Source organism: Pagrus pagrus (genome assembly GCF_965226575.1).
Source record: "Pagrus pagrus genome assembly, chromosome: 18".
In the NCBI taxonomy this organism is placed as follows: Eukaryota; Metazoa; Chordata; class Actinopteri; order Spariformes; family Sparidae; genus Pagrus; species Pagrus pagrus.
In genome coordinates this window covers 29,178,384-29,196,337 of record NC_140202.1, presented here as the reverse complement: position 1 = coordinate 29,196,337, position 17,954 = coordinate 29,178,384, and the positions used below count along the sequence as shown (strand labels likewise).

The 17,954-nt window shown below is 45.5% G+C and overlaps 2 protein-coding genes across 5 annotated transcripts; one reads left to right on the top strand and one right to left on the bottom strand.

Annotated features, from left to right (window-relative positions):
* Window positions 1-102: 102 nt before the first annotated feature.
* srp54 (signal recognition particle 54) lies at window positions 103-8,195 on the bottom strand. The gene is made up of 17 exons (XM_084380595.1): window positions 8,109-8,195; window positions 6,307-6,420; window positions 5,949-6,046; window positions 4,309-4,400; window positions 3,891-3,975; window positions 3,534-3,638; window positions 3,354-3,420; window positions 3,223-3,280; window positions 2,995-3,145; window positions 2,761-2,909; window positions 2,132-2,232; window positions 1,931-2,017; window positions 1,643-1,716; window positions 1,405-1,513; window positions 1,020-1,190; window positions 821-916; window positions 103-723 (listed from the first exon to the last, which is right to left on the bottom strand). The coding sequence occupies exons 3-17, from the start codon at window positions 6,024-6,026 to the stop codon at window positions 632-634; spliced, it is 1,515 nt and encodes a 504-aa protein (XP_084236721.1). The 5' UTR covers window positions 6,027-6,046; window positions 6,307-6,420; window positions 8,109-8,195; the 3' UTR covers window positions 103-631.
* A 603-nt stretch (window positions 8,196-8,798) lies between these two features.
* On the top strand, window positions 8,799-15,482 carry LOC311274377 (uncharacterized protein). 4 transcript variants are annotated; one of them, XM_084382014.1, is made up of 9 exons: window positions 8,801-8,913; window positions 9,000-9,310; window positions 9,986-10,107; window positions 10,726-10,864; window positions 10,954-11,075; window positions 14,008-14,118; window positions 14,202-14,308; window positions 14,556-14,646; window positions 14,758-15,424. In XM_084382014.1, the coding sequence occupies exons 2-9, from the start codon at window positions 9,214-9,216 to the stop codon at window positions 14,872-14,874; spliced, it is 906 nt and encodes a 301-aa protein (XP_084238140.1). In that variant the 5' UTR covers window positions 8,801-8,913; window positions 9,000-9,213; the 3' UTR covers window positions 14,875-15,424. The 4 variants fall into 4 exon arrangements, with proteins under 4 accessions (XP_084238142.1, XP_084238140.1, XP_084238139.1 ...); XM_084382016.1 differs by having other exon boundaries at window positions 8,799-9,310; window positions 10,984-11,075; window positions 14,758-15,482; XM_084382013.1 differs by having other exon boundaries at window positions 8,801-9,310.
* The last annotated feature ends 2,472 nt before the right edge of the window (window positions 15,483-17,954 follow it).

The window sequence follows — 17,954 nt, the reverse complement described above, 5'->3', positions numbered from 1 at the left end:
GACTTTCATCAGGAGATGATGAGTTTACTGTGAACTGTTCCTTTAACTTGTTCTCATCCTGTTAACACACCTTCAAAATAAAGAAATAAAACTCACTGCAGGTTTAAAATGGTGCAATACAAATGTTTATTATATGACAAAAATACTGTCACTAACTAATGTATTCATCATCATCATCATCATCATCATCATCATCATCATCATGTGGCGTCTCCTCGTCCAATCAGGACAGACTCTCTGCTCTGTTGAAATCTTATACACAAACATACAGAATTAAATAAACAAGGCCCAGAAACACCCAGCAGCTGCTCCTTCTCCTCCTCATTTAAAGGAGCAGTCCCACACTTCAGTCAGGTTTTTCAGGTTGGTTGAAACACCTGAAGGAAACAGAAGAAGAAGAAGCAGCTTCCTGCAGTGACGGACTGCTCCTTTAAATGTTTGGGTGTTTTTCTAAAATTTTTATTTCCTGTGAAAAGCAGCCAAGGACAAACAAACATCCTGCTTTTATTTTGTCTCTTCTCACTTCCTGCTCCCTCCCTCTCTAAGCTCCGCCTTCTACACCTATACCTGTCAGGAGGCGGAGCTATCATTTGAAGTATCTCATGTGTTAAGGCAGCTAGTTGGTCGGCGGTCACATGTTGTTGAATCCCATCATGCCTTTCATGTTGCCCGCGGCTCCCTGCTGGAACTGACGCATCATCGACTGGAGACCCGCCATACCACCTTAAAAACAACAACAGTCCATCATCATCGTCAGCAAGACAGGTAGACACAGGTAGACAGGTGAGATGGACAGGTAGACAGGCAGAGCAGGTCTCACCCATGTGGTGGAGGACTCGGGGGTCCATCATTTTGGCCATCTGCTGGTTGAGTTTGGCCATCTGAGACGGGTTGACGTTCTTGGACATGTCTCCTCCTGAGGACAGACAGACAGACAGACGGGTTCAGGTTCAGGTTCAGGTTCAGGGTGACCAACAGGAAGCTATGACTGGTACATTAGCCCCACCCCCTCTGTATACCTTTGAACAGGCCTTTGATCCCGCCCATCTTCTTCACCATCTGAGCGAACTTGGTGTACTGAGTCAGCAGCTCCTGGACGTCTCTGGTGGCAACGCCGGATCCCCGGGCGACCCTCTGGATCCTGTTGGGCTGCTTACTGAATAGCTTGGCTCCGTCTTTACTGTCCAGCTCTGAGGACACACAGGAACCAGTCAGACCAGTACAGCAGACACCCTGTCACCACTCAGTCTCATATGTGACATCACTTCCTGTGCGAGGCCCTCCAGCACACCTGGTGTACCAGCACACCTGTCTCAATGCTGTCTCGGGTCAAAGGTGTTCAGTTTCCTGATTTCTGATGTCAAAGCAGCAGATTGTGACATCATCGGTATATGTATACGTTACCCTGGTCGTTCATGCTGTCCATGATGGTCATCAGCTTCTTCAGTCGGGCCATCGACTCCTGTTCGTTTCCTTTACTCATGAAGTCGGTACCGAAACCAGGAATCATCCCCTGAACGCAACACAGACAGACAGACAGGTTTTTGTTACATCTGCAGCATTTTCCAAAAAAGGACTTTAAGGAGAGTCTGTGGGTCTGAGTGAGGTGGAGGTCATGTGACTCGGGCGTTGATGTGTTTACCATGATCTGTCCGAAGGGGCCCATCTTCATGATGTTCTGGAACTGCTCGTACATGTCTCTGAGGGTGAACTGACCTGCAGGTCAGCGGTCACAGGTCAGAGATCATACCCATAATGCACTGAAACACTTAAACTCCTCCATTCAGACGTGCACACAAGAAATCAAAGAGTCCAACATCAACTCTACTGTCTTTCACTCCCACAATGCATTGTGTCACATGTTACAGATGTGCGAGTGTCGGTCATGTGACTGAACAGCTGTGATGATGTCACAGAGTTAGTGACTGACCGTGTTTCAGTTTGTCGATCAGCTCCTCGTTGTCGTCCAGTTTCAGCTCGTTCACTCTGTCGATCAAACCCTCAATGTCTCCCATCCCTGACAGGAAGTTACATTCATGGTTACCATGGAAACACCCAATGCAACATGACGCTCAGTAATGTGCGAATGTTGTTCATCATAAGTGGCTGAGTGAATAATCAGTTAAGTTACCGAGCAGCTTGCTGATGAACGGCTGAGTTTTAAACGGCTCGAAGTCGTCGATGTGTTCTCCTGTTCCGATGAAGATGATGGGACTCCTGGTGGCTGCCACGCTGACAGGAAACAGCAGAAGAAGAAACAACGTCAACAACACCGACAGGAAACAGCAGAAGAAGAAACAACGTCAACAACACCGACAGGAAACAGCAGAAGAAGAAACAACGTCAACAACACCGACAGGAAACAGCAGAAGAACAAACAACGTCAACAACACCGACAGGAAACAGCAGAAGAAGAAACAACGTCAACAACACCGACAGGAAACAGCAGAAGAAACTACGTCAACAACACCGACAGGAAACAGCAGAAGAAACTACGTCAACAACACCGACAGGAAACAGCAGAAGAAGAAACAACGTCAACAACACCGACAGGAAACAGCAGAGGAAGAAACGACGTCAACAACACCGACAGGAAACAGCAGAAGAAGAAACAACGTCAACAACACCGACAGGAAACAGCAGAAGAAGAAACAACGTCAACAACACCGACAGGAAACAGCAGAAGAAGAAACAACGTCAACAACACCGACAGGAAACAGCAGAGGAAGAAACGACGTCAGAAGAAGGAGGAGGTCTTACGCGCTCAGAGCTCCTCCCCCTTTGGCGTGTCCGTCCAGTTTGGTGACGATCACAGACGCCACGTCCACTTTGTCTTTGAAGGCTTTCGCCTGAGACTCACAGGCCTGGCCGATCGATGCGTCCATCACGTACACAATGTTGTCTGGTTGCTATGGAAACAGGTACAGACAGGCAGGTACTTAAGAAACACAGTGGTGGTGCGTTCAGGTACTGGCGGTGTGTTCAGGTACTCACCACAGCGTTGGAGACTTGCAGCATCTCCTCGAACAGCGAGTCTTCCTGTTTGTGTCGTCCGCTCGTGTCCACGATGATGATCTCAAAGTTCTCTCCTTTAAACTTCTCCACTCCCTCTGCTGCGATCACCACCGGGTCCATCTCTGTGTAACTGAACACAACACAGGTGTGACTCACAGGTGTGACAGCAGGGGGCTCCACCTGTCTGACCACTGAGGAGGAACTCACCTGCCATAGAAGGGGATTCTGGCTTTTGTGGCATTCTGTTTGAGCTGGTCGAAGGCGCCTGAGGAGAGGAGGAGGATGATCAGAGACGGTTGAGGGGCGGGGTTAAACACAGGAAGTGAGGTGTCATTTACCTGCTCTGAAGGTGTCGGCACAGATCAGGCAGGTCTTCCAGCCTTTCCTCTGGTAATAATAGGCCAGCTGCAGAAAACGGAGCAGGTCAGTCAGACAGCAGGGGGCGCTCTGCATTAAACTACAATACCACCTGTAACAACACAGGGGGCGGGGCTAATGTCTCAGGTGTGTGAGGTCACCTTGGAGCAGGTTGTAGTTTTCCCGCTGCCCTGCAGACCAACAAACATGATGACGTTGTTCTTTCCTTTGGTTGGAGTCCACGCCTTCACACCGGGGTCCACCAGCTGCGCACACACACACACACACACACACACACCCACACACACACACACACACACACACACACACACACACACACACACACACACACACACACACACACACACACACACACACACACACACATATTATCTTCCTGCTGACAGAGCTCAGAGTTCAGAATCAGGTTCTGAGCCGGTCCGGACATTCTAACAGATTAAAGATGTTTTAAGTGCTTGAAAATTCTTCCAGGACTTTTCCAGGCCTGATGTTCTGACCTTGACGAGCTCCTTGAAGACGGCGTGTTGGATCATCCTCCTCTTGTTCAGACCCGAGGCCATCTCCTCCAGATCTATGGCAGACCTGCAGGGACAGAAACCACAACATTAGATCTGGTTCTTGGACCGGTTTAGTTCAGGATTCTCGGACTTCAGTTCCGTTTGGTGTGACCTGTAGAACAACAGAACCACTTCAGATCAAGGAGAACATTTTATTTTTAGGTTCCAACTGGGAACAACTTTTTGGGTTCTGATCCAATTCATGTCTTCATCAAAATGCCATGGACCCTTTAATATACTGGGTCAGAACTGGAACAAAACCGGTCCATGTTGGCAGAAAGACAGACGCAGTTCTGCTGGACGGAAGTGGATCTGGTTCATCAGGTCCTGGATCAGGGCTCTGGTGGTTCTGACTCACTTGACGTTCTCTCTCAGCTGTTTGACCAGTTTGATGTTGACATCAGCCTCCAGCAGCGCCGCACACACCTCCTTCAACATGGCATTCAACACCTGGAACACACACACACAAATACGCACGCACGCACGCGCACACACACACACACACACACACACACACACACACACACACACACACAGGTTGGTGGTTCTGGTGATTCTGGTCTAATTATCTTTAAATTAACTGATCATGTGAAATGTTTAAATGTGTTGACGTCCCGACAGCCTGAAGACAGAACTGACATCAGATTCATTAAACATCTCGTCAAAGAGATTAAACAATAATCTCAGTGTCTCTGCGTGTGGTGACGTGTGGTGGCGTGTGGTGGCGTGTGGTCGCGTGTGGTGGTGGCGTGGCGTGTGGTGGCGTGTGGTGGTGGCTGGTGGTGGCTGGTGGTGGCGTGTGGTGATGTGTGGTGATGTGTGGTCGCGTGTGGTGATGTGTGGTCGCGTGTGGTGGTGGCGTGTGGTGGCGTGTGGTGGCGTGTGGTGGCGTGTGGTGGCGTGTGGTGGCGTGTGGTGGTGGCTGGTGGTGGCTGGTGGTGGCGTGTGGTGGTGGCGTGTGGTGGCGTGTGGTGATGTGTGGTGATGTGTGGTCGCGTGTGGTGGTGGCGTGTGGTGGCGTGTGGTGGCGTGTGGTGGCGTGTGGTGGCGTGTGGTGATGTGTGGTGACGTGTGGTCGCGTGTGGTGGTGGCGTGTGGTGGCGTGTGGTGATGTGTGGTGATGTGTGGTGATGTGTGGTGACGTGTGGTCGCGTGTGGTGGTGGCGTGTGGTGATGTGTGGTGATGTGTGGTGACGCGTGGTGACGTGTGGTCGCGTGTGGTGACGTGTGGTGACGTGTGGTGACGTGTGGTGACGTGTGGTGGCGTGTGGTGGTGGCGTGTGGTGACGTGTGGTGATGTGTGGTGGCGTGTGGTGACGTGTGGTGACGTGTGGTGACGTGTGGTGGTGGCGTGTGGTGACGTGTGGTGATGTGTGGTGGCGTGTGGTGGTGGCGTGTGGTGGCGTGTGGTGATGTGTGGTCGCGTGTGGTGGTGGCGTGTGGTGGCGTGTGGTTGCGTGTGGCGGCGTGTGGTGATGTGTGGTGATGTGTGGTGGGGCCGTGTGGTGATGTGTGGTGATGTGTGGTGATGTGTGGTGATGTGTGGTGATGTGTGGTGATGTGTGGTGATGTGTGGTGGGGCCGTGTGGTGGCGTGTGGTGATGTGTGGTGATGTGTGGTGATGTGTGGTGATGTGTGGTGGCGTGTGGTGATGTGTGGTGATGTGTGGTGGGGCCGTGTGGCGGCGTGTGGTGATGTGTGGTGGGGCCGTGTGGCGGCGTGTGGTGATGTGTGGTGGGGCCGTGTGGCGGCGTGTGGTGATGTGTGGTGGGGCCGTGTGGCGGCGTGTGGTGATGTGTGGTGGGGCCGTGTGGCGGCGTGTGGTGGCGTGTGGTGGGGCCGTGTGGCGGCGTGTGGTGGCGTGTGGTGATGTGTGGTGGGGCCGTGTGGCGGCGTGTGGTGATGTGTGGTGGGGCCGTGTGGCGGCATGTGGTGATGTGTGGTGGGGCCGTGTGGCGGCGTGTGGCGACGTGTGGTCACATGACCTCGCTGTGCTACCTCCTCATTGATGATGGTGGCGTTGCTGAGTGACCTCAGTGCCGAGGTGATCTTCCTGCCCAGGTCGGCTAACACCATGATGGCGGTCTGATCTGATCCTGAAACAAACAAACACAAACATACACACACACACACACACAGCTGTAAATAGGAAGTCACATGGGCTGACAGCTCACTCACTGATTGGACCGTTGAGGTGATGACATGTTGCATTATCAGACTGATTTATTATCGTTCATCTCAACACGTGACGACTCACAGGACTGAAGCTATTGATTGTTTTCAGATCAATAAATGAACAAACATGAAGACTGATCAATAAGATTTAAATGTGTGTGTGTTGGATGGATCAACTCACCGTGTGTGTTAGAACTGTGTTCTGTGTGTGGAGGGGAACCCCCCTACTGAGCACGCTCAGTGAGTCAGCAGGTCAGCTGACAGGTGAAGGTCGCAGCACGCAGCCACACACTTCCTGTTCAGAGAGGAGACAGTGCAGCCACAGAGGTCTTTAAACACAACACGACACGTTCAGGGACTCACTGCAGGTCACCATAGCAACAGGACTGAGGATGAAGGGGACCATGAGCACACGTCACCGTCCGACTGTGTTTCTGTTATTTTGTCCATGTAGTGATATTAGAGAAGTGGACACAATAACAGAAACATCTCTCAGAGTAAACAGGAAGTACTACGTTGCCATGGATACAATCAGTTACTGAGTCACCACTCAGAGCTGGACGAGCTGCCAGCAGCTCCTGTCTGCAGTGTACTCATGGATGTAATGGATTACTTTGATGATTCTCAGGGGAGTGTTTTTCTCACTGGATTTGTAGAGGTTTATTAATGATGTCATCAGTTTGTGACATCACATCAACATGTGATGTCACAAACTAATCTGAGGAGTTATTTACACCCTCGATGAGCAGCCGCTAACTCTGTTAGCTCAGCAGCTCCAGTGAAGACTTCATCTTAATAAAGAGTTAAATCTGGTCTCAGATCAGGTTGTGATCTCTGAGATCGCAGCAGACGAGCTGCATGGAGACATCTGATGTTTAAATCATCTCCAGCTGCTTCAGGTGTTCAGCAGAACGCTGCAACTCTGTTTTACTGTGAAGCTCCAGAAGATTGTTGTGTGAACTGTTCCTTTAATGACTGTGCGTGTGTGGAGGTGAACTGACATTAAACTCTCTGAAACCAATCGGTCGATTATCTGACAGGTTGATCCTCATTGATCACTGCACACTGTCTGCTGTCAGTCTGACGGAGCTGCTCTTTGTTGTTTTGGGTCTTTTTTCACTTTATTCGGTATTCACAAACTATTTCTTGACAGCTGGTTAACTGAAGTACGAAGATAAGTTATTTCTCTTTACAAGAATTTCCTTTACAGTTTGTTGGACAACAAAACACACAAATGTTCCCTATTTTCTGATATTTAAATGAAATTCAACATCTATCTGATTATTGATATTTGTGATTTTTCTGTCACAAACGTGTCAACTGGAGCTGATCACATTAATGATAACACATCTTATTTATTTAAAGCATTCACGCTACTCAAACACACTTTCTCATCATCGATCATCATGATCAGAGATTAAACACAGATGTGATTATTGATTTAAATGTGAACATGTCGCTGCAGTCTCACTGTTCACAACCGATCAATCAATCATTTATTACAGTGACAGTAATGACTTAATATTTCCTCGGATAAAATCACCGTGTGTTGCAGCTGAATGATGACGTGATTGATCAATAACTGATGCAGCCTTTTAAACCGATAAACAAACAAAACTGATCGAACTTAAGCATCGTTTAAATCTCAGTCCGCCTCTGATCACATCAGTGTATCGATAATCCCGCTGATCGATTGTTTTCGATCAGTTCATCGAGCTGCTCTTTCCAGTTTCACACCAACATGTCAGCTGTTTACACCGTTTATCTCAGCTAGCGTTAGCTTAGCAGCTAGCAGTTAGCCGCTGCAGTCGGCGAAGAGTGGAGGTTAGCCGCTAGCTCAGCTAGCTGTGTGTTAGCTGAGTGTTAGCTGTACAGTTTGTGAACACGGAGCCTGTCAGACAGCTTAAAGTGTGTAACAGCGTCATTAACAGGTTATTTAAAGGTTGTTTACAGGTTGTTTGAAGGTTAACGGCTCGTTCTTACCGACTGTCGATGAGTTTGATCAAACAGCAGCTGGAAACACCGAAACTCTCCCAGAGGAACGTCATCCAATCACAGCTGACCCGGAAGTGTTTTCATCATTCTTCTTCTTCTTCTTCTCCCCCTCCTTTTCTTCTTCTTCTCTCCGTTGAAAGGCAGCCGGAAACCGACAGATTACTGCCTCCTGCTGGGCAGGACTGTGCTCAGCGTCCGCTTTGAATCAACCAATCAATCAATCAATCAATCAATCAATACATTTAATCAACATCAATCAGCGACTTTTGAGATAATATAATACAGTTACATTTTTATTATTAGTATGCTCTTTTATTGACTCATCCATTAATCCAGAAAACAGTCAGCAGATTAATCAATAATTTAATTATAAATAGTTGCAGGTCTTCTTTTATTTTTACATTTTGTCAACATAAGTATATAAAAAAAATCAAACAATAAAACTATTGTTTATATATATTATATATGTCCTGACTCCTGAAAGACGAGGTTTAGTTGGTACTCAGACATGTGAACAACAACAACAACAACAACAACAACAACAACAACAACAACAATAATAATAATAATAAAACATTGTTTCATGTTTGAGTTCTTTGTGTTAACTGTGAACATGTTTGACTCAATAAAGGTTTTGAAAAGAAAAAAAACACAACTGCTTCCGGGGTCGGGCTTTGCTTCCTTAAGGTGGTCTGAACGAGTGACGGAGAAAAGAGAGACTTTTAGTCTGATTGTCTTTTAGCGGTCACACCTGTGATTACGTCACGTTTTCAAAGTGTCGTCACCTGAACAGGTAAATAGATGTTTATCAGGTGTTGTGTTCTCATGTCTCATAAGTAGTGATACATGTGGGTCTACACGGTCCACCTTAAATCACAGACACGTTCCTGAGAGCGGTTTCTGGACACAGGACCAGAACCTGAACTCAGGACCAGGATCTGAACTCGGGACCAGGATCTGAACTCGGGACCAGGATCTGAACTCAGGACCAGGATCTGAACTCGGGACCAGGATCTGAACTCAGGACCAGGATCTGAACTCGGGACCAGGATCTGCAGATGAACGCATCGTTTGTCATATTCAGAGTGTGAAGATGAATTTGTGTGAAGCTCAGTCAGAAGTGAAGCAGCTGCTGAACAAAGTGAAGCCGTCTGAACTCCACACACTGATCAACTGGATCAGAAACTCAGGTAGACTCACCTGTGGGCTTCGATTATTGATCAGCTGCAGACTTAAGTGATCATCTACAGTCAGAGTTTAATCAGAGCTGATCGGACAGGCTTCAGTCACTCATACTCTGAGTACTCTGAATACTCAGAGTACTCAGAGTACTTGTACTCATGTTGCAGTAATCTGTTGCCTGTCAGTGATTCTGATGTTTGTGTATTATTGTGTGTGTGTGTGTGTGTGTGTGTGTGTGTGAGTGATTAACTCTTTATATCCTGTTGGCTGGTTTAATCTGCAGCAATGCATCATGGTCTATAAGAGTTATTCCATGTTTTCATCTAATTCAATATAACAGTTTATTAATCTGAAGAACACATTCAGTCAACCAGTAACTGAAGCTGTCGGAGTAATGTAATGGAGTAAAAGTACAATATTTAAAGGTGCATGATGTAGAATCTCGGTTAAAAATGATCAACAATGTGAAGAAAATCGGTCTTTGATGTTATGTTGACGACATCTCTGGAGGCCTACTGTGTAGCAGAGACATCTACTGAAGTTAGCATGCTAACCAGCTAGCCCTGACTCCCCCAGTAGTCCAACTAGCTGCACAGCTAACTGAGCTAACAAGCTAACGGCTAACAGCCCATACAGCACCTTTAAAGCGTTTGTAATATTGACCTGTGTGGGCCTCCGTACAGACGAGCTGGACGAGCTGCTGTCAGACAACAGGACGGTGATTCTACGCAACATCTCAGACGAGCTGAGGGCCACGCTGCCTCCAGACGCCATGTTACCTTCTGAGAGTACTGCATACTGCAAGGTACTGGAATACTACTGCAATACTACTGTAGTATTGCAAGATACTGTAGTACTACAGTATAAATAATATTTGAATAGAAAATTACTGCTTTTTTCTTCAATAGCTTCCAGGTCATGTGACCCATCGACTCAAAATCAATGCAGAAATGTCTTCTTGCTCTGGTGGAAGGAGACACGTCTTGTTTTATCGGATTTTAGTTCTTCTTCTAATTTTTATGAATATTTTGAATGAAAAATCTTCATTTTTCAACAGAGTTCTTTATTGACTGAAACTAATGAACATGTCTGTTGAATATCCAAAATGAAACCGACTTCACTGTGGTGAACGGCAGGCAGTGATGAAGATGATGGTGATGATGGTGATGATGATGGTGATGATGGTGATGATGATGGTGATGATGATGATGAAAATGGTGATGGTGATGAAGATGATGAAGATGATGAAGATGGTGATGATGATGATGAAAATGGTGATGGTGATGAAGATGGTGATGATGGTGATGATGATGATGATGATGAAGATGGTGATGAAGGTGATGATGGTGATGATGATGATGAAGATGGTGATGGTGATGAAGATGAAGATGGTGATGATGATGATGAAGATGGTGTGTTTCAGATGCAGCAGCGCTCTCAGCCCACTGTTCACGTGGACAGCTTCCTGTATGATGAAGATCAGGTGGACTCTCTGTGTCATGAGGGAACCTTCAGTCGGTCCTACTGTCTCAACTGTGGCTCCCACAAAACTGCACCTTTGGGTCAGAACACCTCTTCATCATCATCATCATCATCATCACTGATGTCTGTTCTCCCTGCTGACATCATCTTCCTCCTCTTCCTCACTCAGACTTCATCTCTCACTCGTTCTCCATCTCAGAGCTTCAGTTCCTGTTTGAGAACGTTCTGCCAGACCTCAGCGGCCGGCTGCTGGTGGACGTGGGCTCCAGACTGGGAGCTGTCCTGTACGGGGTCAGAACCACACACACACACATTATTGTATGATTGTAGTTGTTTGTGGTTGTTGTTAGTGTAGTTCGATGTGTGTCTGGTGGTTGTTTGGCTGACGGTAAACCGTGTTTCTTGGCAGGGATGGTGTCCTCTGAGACGCTGTCCCTTTCTCTGAGGCATGGAGTAAGGGTGGTACCGCAGCCCAACACCATGGTGGAGCATGTTCTGTTGGCGGTAGGTGGAAAGGTGGGGCACGGAAACATCTCATGTGCCACGCAAATGAATAAAGCGGTGGTGGTGTTCCTGAAGGAGCACGGGTTTGTCCATCAGCTCATAGAGAGCGGCCTACATGTGAACAATGAGTTCCTACAAGTTTCCCCGCTGGCGGTGCCTTCCACTCGGATCACCGTGTCCGGAGTCCCTCCGTTTATCTCCAACGAGGCGCTGGAGAAAGGGCTGAAGTGCTTTGGGAGGTTGGCGAGTGGGTTCCGGACAGTGTGTCTGGGCTGCAAGGACGCCAAGCTGAAACATGTTCAGTCTCTGCGGAGGCAAGTGTTCATGTTTCTGGAGTCTCCGACTCAAACACTGGATGTCTCTTTCCGTGTCAAATATGAGGAGGGGTCCTACATGGTGTGTGCAAGCTCTGGGAACATGAAGTGTTTTGAGTGTGGGAATGTGGGTCATAAGCGGATTGCTTGTCCCCATCAGGGTTGAAAATTGTTTCTATCTTTTGTACTTTATCAATGGTGATATGTTGGTTTCTTTCTTGTGACGAATGTGCTTATTGTAAGTCGCTTTGGACAAAAGCGTCTGCTAAATGCCCTGAATGTAAATGTAGATGTAAATGTATGTAGAACACACACAGTAACATGTAGAACACACACACAGTAACATGTAGAACACACACAGTAACATGTAGAACACACACATAGCAACATGTAGAACACACACAGTAACATGTAGAACACACAGACAGTAACATGTAGAACACACAGACAGTAACATGTAGAACACACACAGTAACATGTAGAACACACACGCAGTAACATGTAGAACACACACAGTAACATGTAGAACACACACATAGTAACATGTAGAACACACACATAGTAACATGTAGAACACACACACAGTAACATGTAGAACACACACGCAGTAACATGTAGAACACACACAGTAACATGTAGAACACACACATAGTAACATGTAGAACACACACAGTAACATGTAGAACACACAGACAGTAACATGTAGAACACACACACAATAACATGCAGAACACACACACTAACATGTAACACACACACAGTAACATGTAGAACACACACAGTAACATGTAGAACACACAGTAACACACACACAGTAACATGTAGAACACACACACAGTAACATGTAGAACACACACAGGAACATGCAGAACACACACACAGTAACATGTAGAACACACACACAATAACATGCAGAACACACACACTAACATGTAACACACACACAGTAACATGTAGAACACAGTAACACACACACAGTAACATGTAGAACACACAAACAGTAACATGTAGAACACACACACAGTAACATGTAGAACACACACAGTAACATGTAGAACACACACACAGTAACATGTAGAACACACACAGTAACATGTAGAACACACAGTAACATGTAGAACAGACACAGTAACATGTAACACACACACAGTAACATGTAGAACACACACAGTAACATGTAGAACAGACACAGTAACATGTAACACACACACAGTAACATGTAGAACACACACACACACACACACACACACAGTAACATGTAGAACAGACACAGTAACATGCAGAACACACACAGTAACATGTAGAACACACACACACAGAGTAACATGTAGAACACACACAGTAACATGCAGAACACACACAGTAACATGTAGAACACACACACACACACACACACACACACACACACACACACACACACAGTAACATGTAGAACACACACACAATAACATGCAGAACACACACACAGTAACATGTAACACACACACAGTAACATGTAGAACACACAGTAACACACACACAGTAACATGTAGAACACACACACAGTAACATGTAGAACACACACAGTAACATGTAGAACACACACACAGTAACATGTAGAACACACACAGTAACATGTAGAACACACAGTAACATGTAGAACACACACACACAGTAACATGTAGAACAGACACAGTAACATGTAACACACACACAGTAACATGTAACACACACACACACAGTAACATGTAGAACACACAGTAACACACACACAGCAACATGTAGAACACACACAGTAGCATGTAGAACACACACAGTAACATGTAGAACACACAGTAACATGTAGAACACACACACAGTAACATGTAGAACAGACACAGTAACATGTAACACACACACAGTAACATGTAGAACACACACAGTAACATGTAGAACAGACACAGTAACATGTAACACACACACACACACACACACACACACACAGTAACATGTAGAACACACACACACACACACACACACACACACACACAGTAACATGTAGAACACACACACAGTAACATGTAGAACACACACAGTAACATGCAGAACACACACAGTAACATGTAGAACACACAGTAACATGTAGAACACACACACAGTAACATGTAGAACAGACACAGTAACATGTAACACACACACAGTAACATGTAGAACACACACACACACAGTAACATGTAGAACACACACAGTAACATGCAGAACACACACAGTAACATGTAGAACACACACACACACACACAGTAACATGTAGAACACACACAGTAACATGCAGAACACACACAGTAACATGTAGAACACACACACACACACACACACACAGTAACATGTAGAACACACACAGTAACATGTAGAACACACACAGTAACATGTAGAACACGTGTGTTCAGGCTCATGTGTTCAGCTCGGCCTCTCAGCTGATCGGGGTGGAGCTCTGTGAAGAGTTCGTCAAACTGCAGAATGACATCATCCAGAAATACCAGCTGATGGACAGGATACAGGTCAGTGTGACGATACACACACCCACAGTAGAACCCAGTAGAACCCAGCAGAAGCAAGTTCTGACAGGTCCCCTCTCCTGCAGGTTCTCCACTCTGATATCTGCCTGCAGGATGCTCTGCTGCAGAACGCAGACGTTCTCATCATGAACAACGTGTTCGAGTTCTTCATGGAACCCAGAGAACAAGTCAGGTGAGGACACACAACTCACACACACACACACACGCACACACACACACACACACACACACACACACACACACACACACACACATTCTTCTTCTTCTTCTTCTTCTTCTTCTCTTTTTCCTTCTTCTTCTTCTGCTTCTTAATGAGGTTTTCTTACTTCTGCAACAAAACCTGGAAGTTCTGCATTCACTTCAACTTTTTATATACACAGGAAGTGATTGTGTGTGTGTGTGTGTGTGTGTGTGTTCAGAGCGTGGAGGTTCATCATGGAGAACTTCAGAAAGAAAGGATCTCTGCTGGTCACAGTCCCCAGTCTGCAGGAGAGTCTGAGCACTCTGCAGGTAACACACACACACACACACACACACACACACACACACACACACAAACCAGGACCAGTTTTAAACACGTCCTTTACTGTCATCAATGAACCACTTCCTGTTTGTGTCCAGCAGGAGGCGCTGCAGCCTGGCTGGGTGGAGGAACTTCCTGTGGACTACGATGTTTACCTGGACAGAGACACAGACCCTGACGCTATCAGACAGATCCACCTATACAGGGTCATCTGACCTGAACCAGACTGGTTTAAAGGTCTGAGGACTGTTCTGGAGCAGGGTTCTACAGCTCTGGACCAGTTCTGGTTCTGGTTCTGGTTCTGGACCCAGCAGCTCCTCATGAGTCCTTCAGTCTGAACATGAAGTCCGTCCTCAGTTCTCAGGAACTGGTTTCAAACTGAATCTGGTGGAACCGTCCTCATAATGTTTGTGTGATTCATTAATACATTTTCAGGTCCGACTGACGACCGTCCTCCATTTTACCTCGACACAGGCCAGCTGTTAGCATGCTAACATGATGTCACTCTGATCATGTTGTCATGGAGACATGTTTATGTCAGCTTTGTGTTAATCCTCCTTTCTAAAGATGGAGCTGTGGAACGGATCCAGACTGATCCAAACCGGTCTAAACTGGTCCAGACTGGTTTGACTTGTGTCAGTTTGCAATAAAGAGCTGAATAGGAAAAAGTAACTGTGATGTTTCTACTGAATGTTGTTGCTGTTAAATGTCTCATGTTCACTTCATACTCCCAACAAACAGGGGGCAGCATATCACCAGGGTAACTGCTAGCTGCTGCTAACTGTACTCTGTTTATTACTAACTGTAACTGTTCTTACATGACTGTAGCTAAGTCCGATAGCTCAATTAGCTGTGCAGCTAGCCAGACTACCAGGGGAGTGTTGGTGTTTAAACTGCTATCACAGGCGCTTTGGTCTGCTGGGAGAAAGGTTATCAGACCTGGGGCTAGCTAGCTAGCATGCTAACTTTAGTAAATATGGTCTTTGACATTATGTCAGTACTGTTATTTTGTCCACATTCAGCCAATAATTTCACTTAATTTTGAATGTTTTGAACTAAAATTCTTACATACTGCACCTTTAAGGTCAGCCATGAGTCCTGTCAGTGACAAAATCAATCAATAAATGGCTCAATACATAAATTATTCTTCCATTAAATGCACCAGGATAATATTAAAAATAAATTTAATAAATGTAAATGAATGTAAAAAGAAAAATACAGAAATAAAGAGTTGAGATAATAATGACTCGGATAGATAAAATGGAGAGTAAATAAACTGATTAACTAATTAAAAGGTAAATAAATAAATTTGTCACATTCTGTGTACATTTATTTTGAAAATCATTAGGGACATTTCTTTCTTTGTTGTGGATGTTTGGCCCTGTCAGGCCTCCATACATGTTTTAAACCTTTGTGTTTGTGAGGAGTCGCTCTGTGAAACACGTCAACGATCACATGAAGCCGTCACACCTGCAAACTGATGTTCAGCTGCTGTAGTTACAGAGCTGACATGTTTATAAACACAACGTTTATAAACACAACACAGTGTTTATAAACGTGTAAACGTTGTGTTTATAAACACTCTTGTGTTTATAAACGTTGTGATGTTAAATGATAAATTCAAACATTTAAACTTAATACTTTTATGATTTTAATTCAAACACTCATCAGCTGGCCGCCATTTTATGAGTCTAAGTCCTGAGTGTGGAGGTTTCCTCTGTGTGACGCATCACCTCCTGCTGTCACGCACTCTGCGTCATCACTCGTCACCGCTTCCTTCCGTTAACTCCTCTGACGTCATCCCTCGCCGCGGTTCTCCTCGCGGCGGACACAACGGGACCGGGTCCAGGGCAACCATTGGCTGGCCGTGGAGGAGCGGCAGGACGGCCGACCAACCAGCGCAGAGGATTACGGTGAAGCCCCGCCCATTTACTCACTCCATATGGTGCGTTCAGGGAACACGCTTCAACTCGGAAACAGGACATATCTGACAGACACATGGAGCGACTTTTATTCTGTTTTTGATTCATCGAGACACAAAGAGCACCTGGTCTGACGTCACCACATGTATGACCAGTGACGTGTTTACTGTCCAGACATCAATAAACTCTGTAACTAAACATACGTTTTATTTCATCTTTCTACTTTATTCATTTATTCAAAGTAAACTAGTTAATAATAAATATTACTGTTGAACCAGGAAGAGTTTAAAATCTGTTGAAAGGGAGACCTGGTTCATACAGCACACCACCATCTTCATCGTCATCATCACCATCATCATCTTCATCATCAGTAATAATAATAATACTTTTTACTCCACTACATTTATTTGATGTCTTCAGTAACTAGTTACTTTACAGATTACAAGCTGCATCAGAGCCAAAGTAGCACATGTCAGTCAGATAACAACAGTGACTGATGATCAGCTGACTCACAGTTTATACATGTTAATATATGATCCGTTACTTTACTGATACTTTGATACTTAACTACATTTAACATCAGATACTTTAAGACTTTTACTGGAGAATATTTATACGTGAGGCTTTGACTGTGACCACGGTAACATGTAGAACACACACACGGTAACATGTAGAACACACACACGGTAACATGTAGAACACACACACGGTAACATGTAGAACACACACACACAGTAACATGTAGAACACACACAGTAACATGTAGAACACACACAGTAACGTGTAGAACACACACACAGTAACATGTAGAACACACACACGGTAACATGTAGAACACACACACACAGTAACATGTAGAACACACACAGTAACATGTAGAACACACACAGTAACGTGTAGAACACACACACAGTAACATGTAGAACACACACAGTAACATGTAGAACACACACACGGTAACATGTAGAACACACACAGTAACATGTAGAACACACACACACAGTAACATGTAGAACACACACAGTAACATGTAGAACACACACAGTAACATGTAGAACACACACGGTAACATGTAGAACACACACAGTAACATGTAGAACACACACACACAGTAACATGTAGAACACACACAGTAACATGTAGAACACACACGGTAACATGTAGAACACACACAGTAACATGTAGAACACACACACACAGTAACATGTAGAACACACACACAGTAACATGTAGAACACACACAGTAACATGTAGAACACACACACACAGTAACATGTAGAACACACACACAGTAACATGTAACACACACACACACACACACACAGTAACATGTAGAACACACACAGTAACATGTAACACACACACACACACAC

What these genes read in the sequence shown, in the direction of transcription:
- srp54 (XM_084380595.1), bottom strand. Translation starts at nt 6,026, where the DNA reads ATGGTGTTAGCCGACCTGGGCAGGAAGATCACCTCGGCACTGAGGTCA. An exon ending in GTTCATCAGCAAGCTGCTCG is followed by an intron (nt 2,018 to 2,131) that starts GTAACTTAACTG and finishes ACTTCCTGTCAG; the next exon opens with GGATGGGAGACATTGAGGGT. An exon ending in GATCAAAGGCCTGTTCAAAG is followed by an intron (nt 917 to 1,019) that starts GTATACAGAGGG and finishes GTCTGTCCTCAG; the next exon opens with GAGGAGACATGTCCAAGAAC.
- LOC311274377 (XM_084382014.1), top strand. Translation starts at nt 9,214, where the DNA reads ATGAATTTGTGTGAAGCTCAGTCAGAAGTGAAGCAGCTGCTGAACAAA. An exon ending in CAACTGGATCAGAAACTCAG is followed by an intron (nt 9,311 to 9,985) that starts GTAGACTCACCT and finishes GCCTCCGTACAG; the next exon opens with ACGAGCTGGACGAGCTGCTG. An exon ending in AGCTGATGGACAGGATACAG is followed by an intron (nt 14,119 to 14,201) that starts GTCAGTGTGACG and finishes CCTCTCCTGCAG; the next exon opens with GTTCTCCACTCTGATATCTG.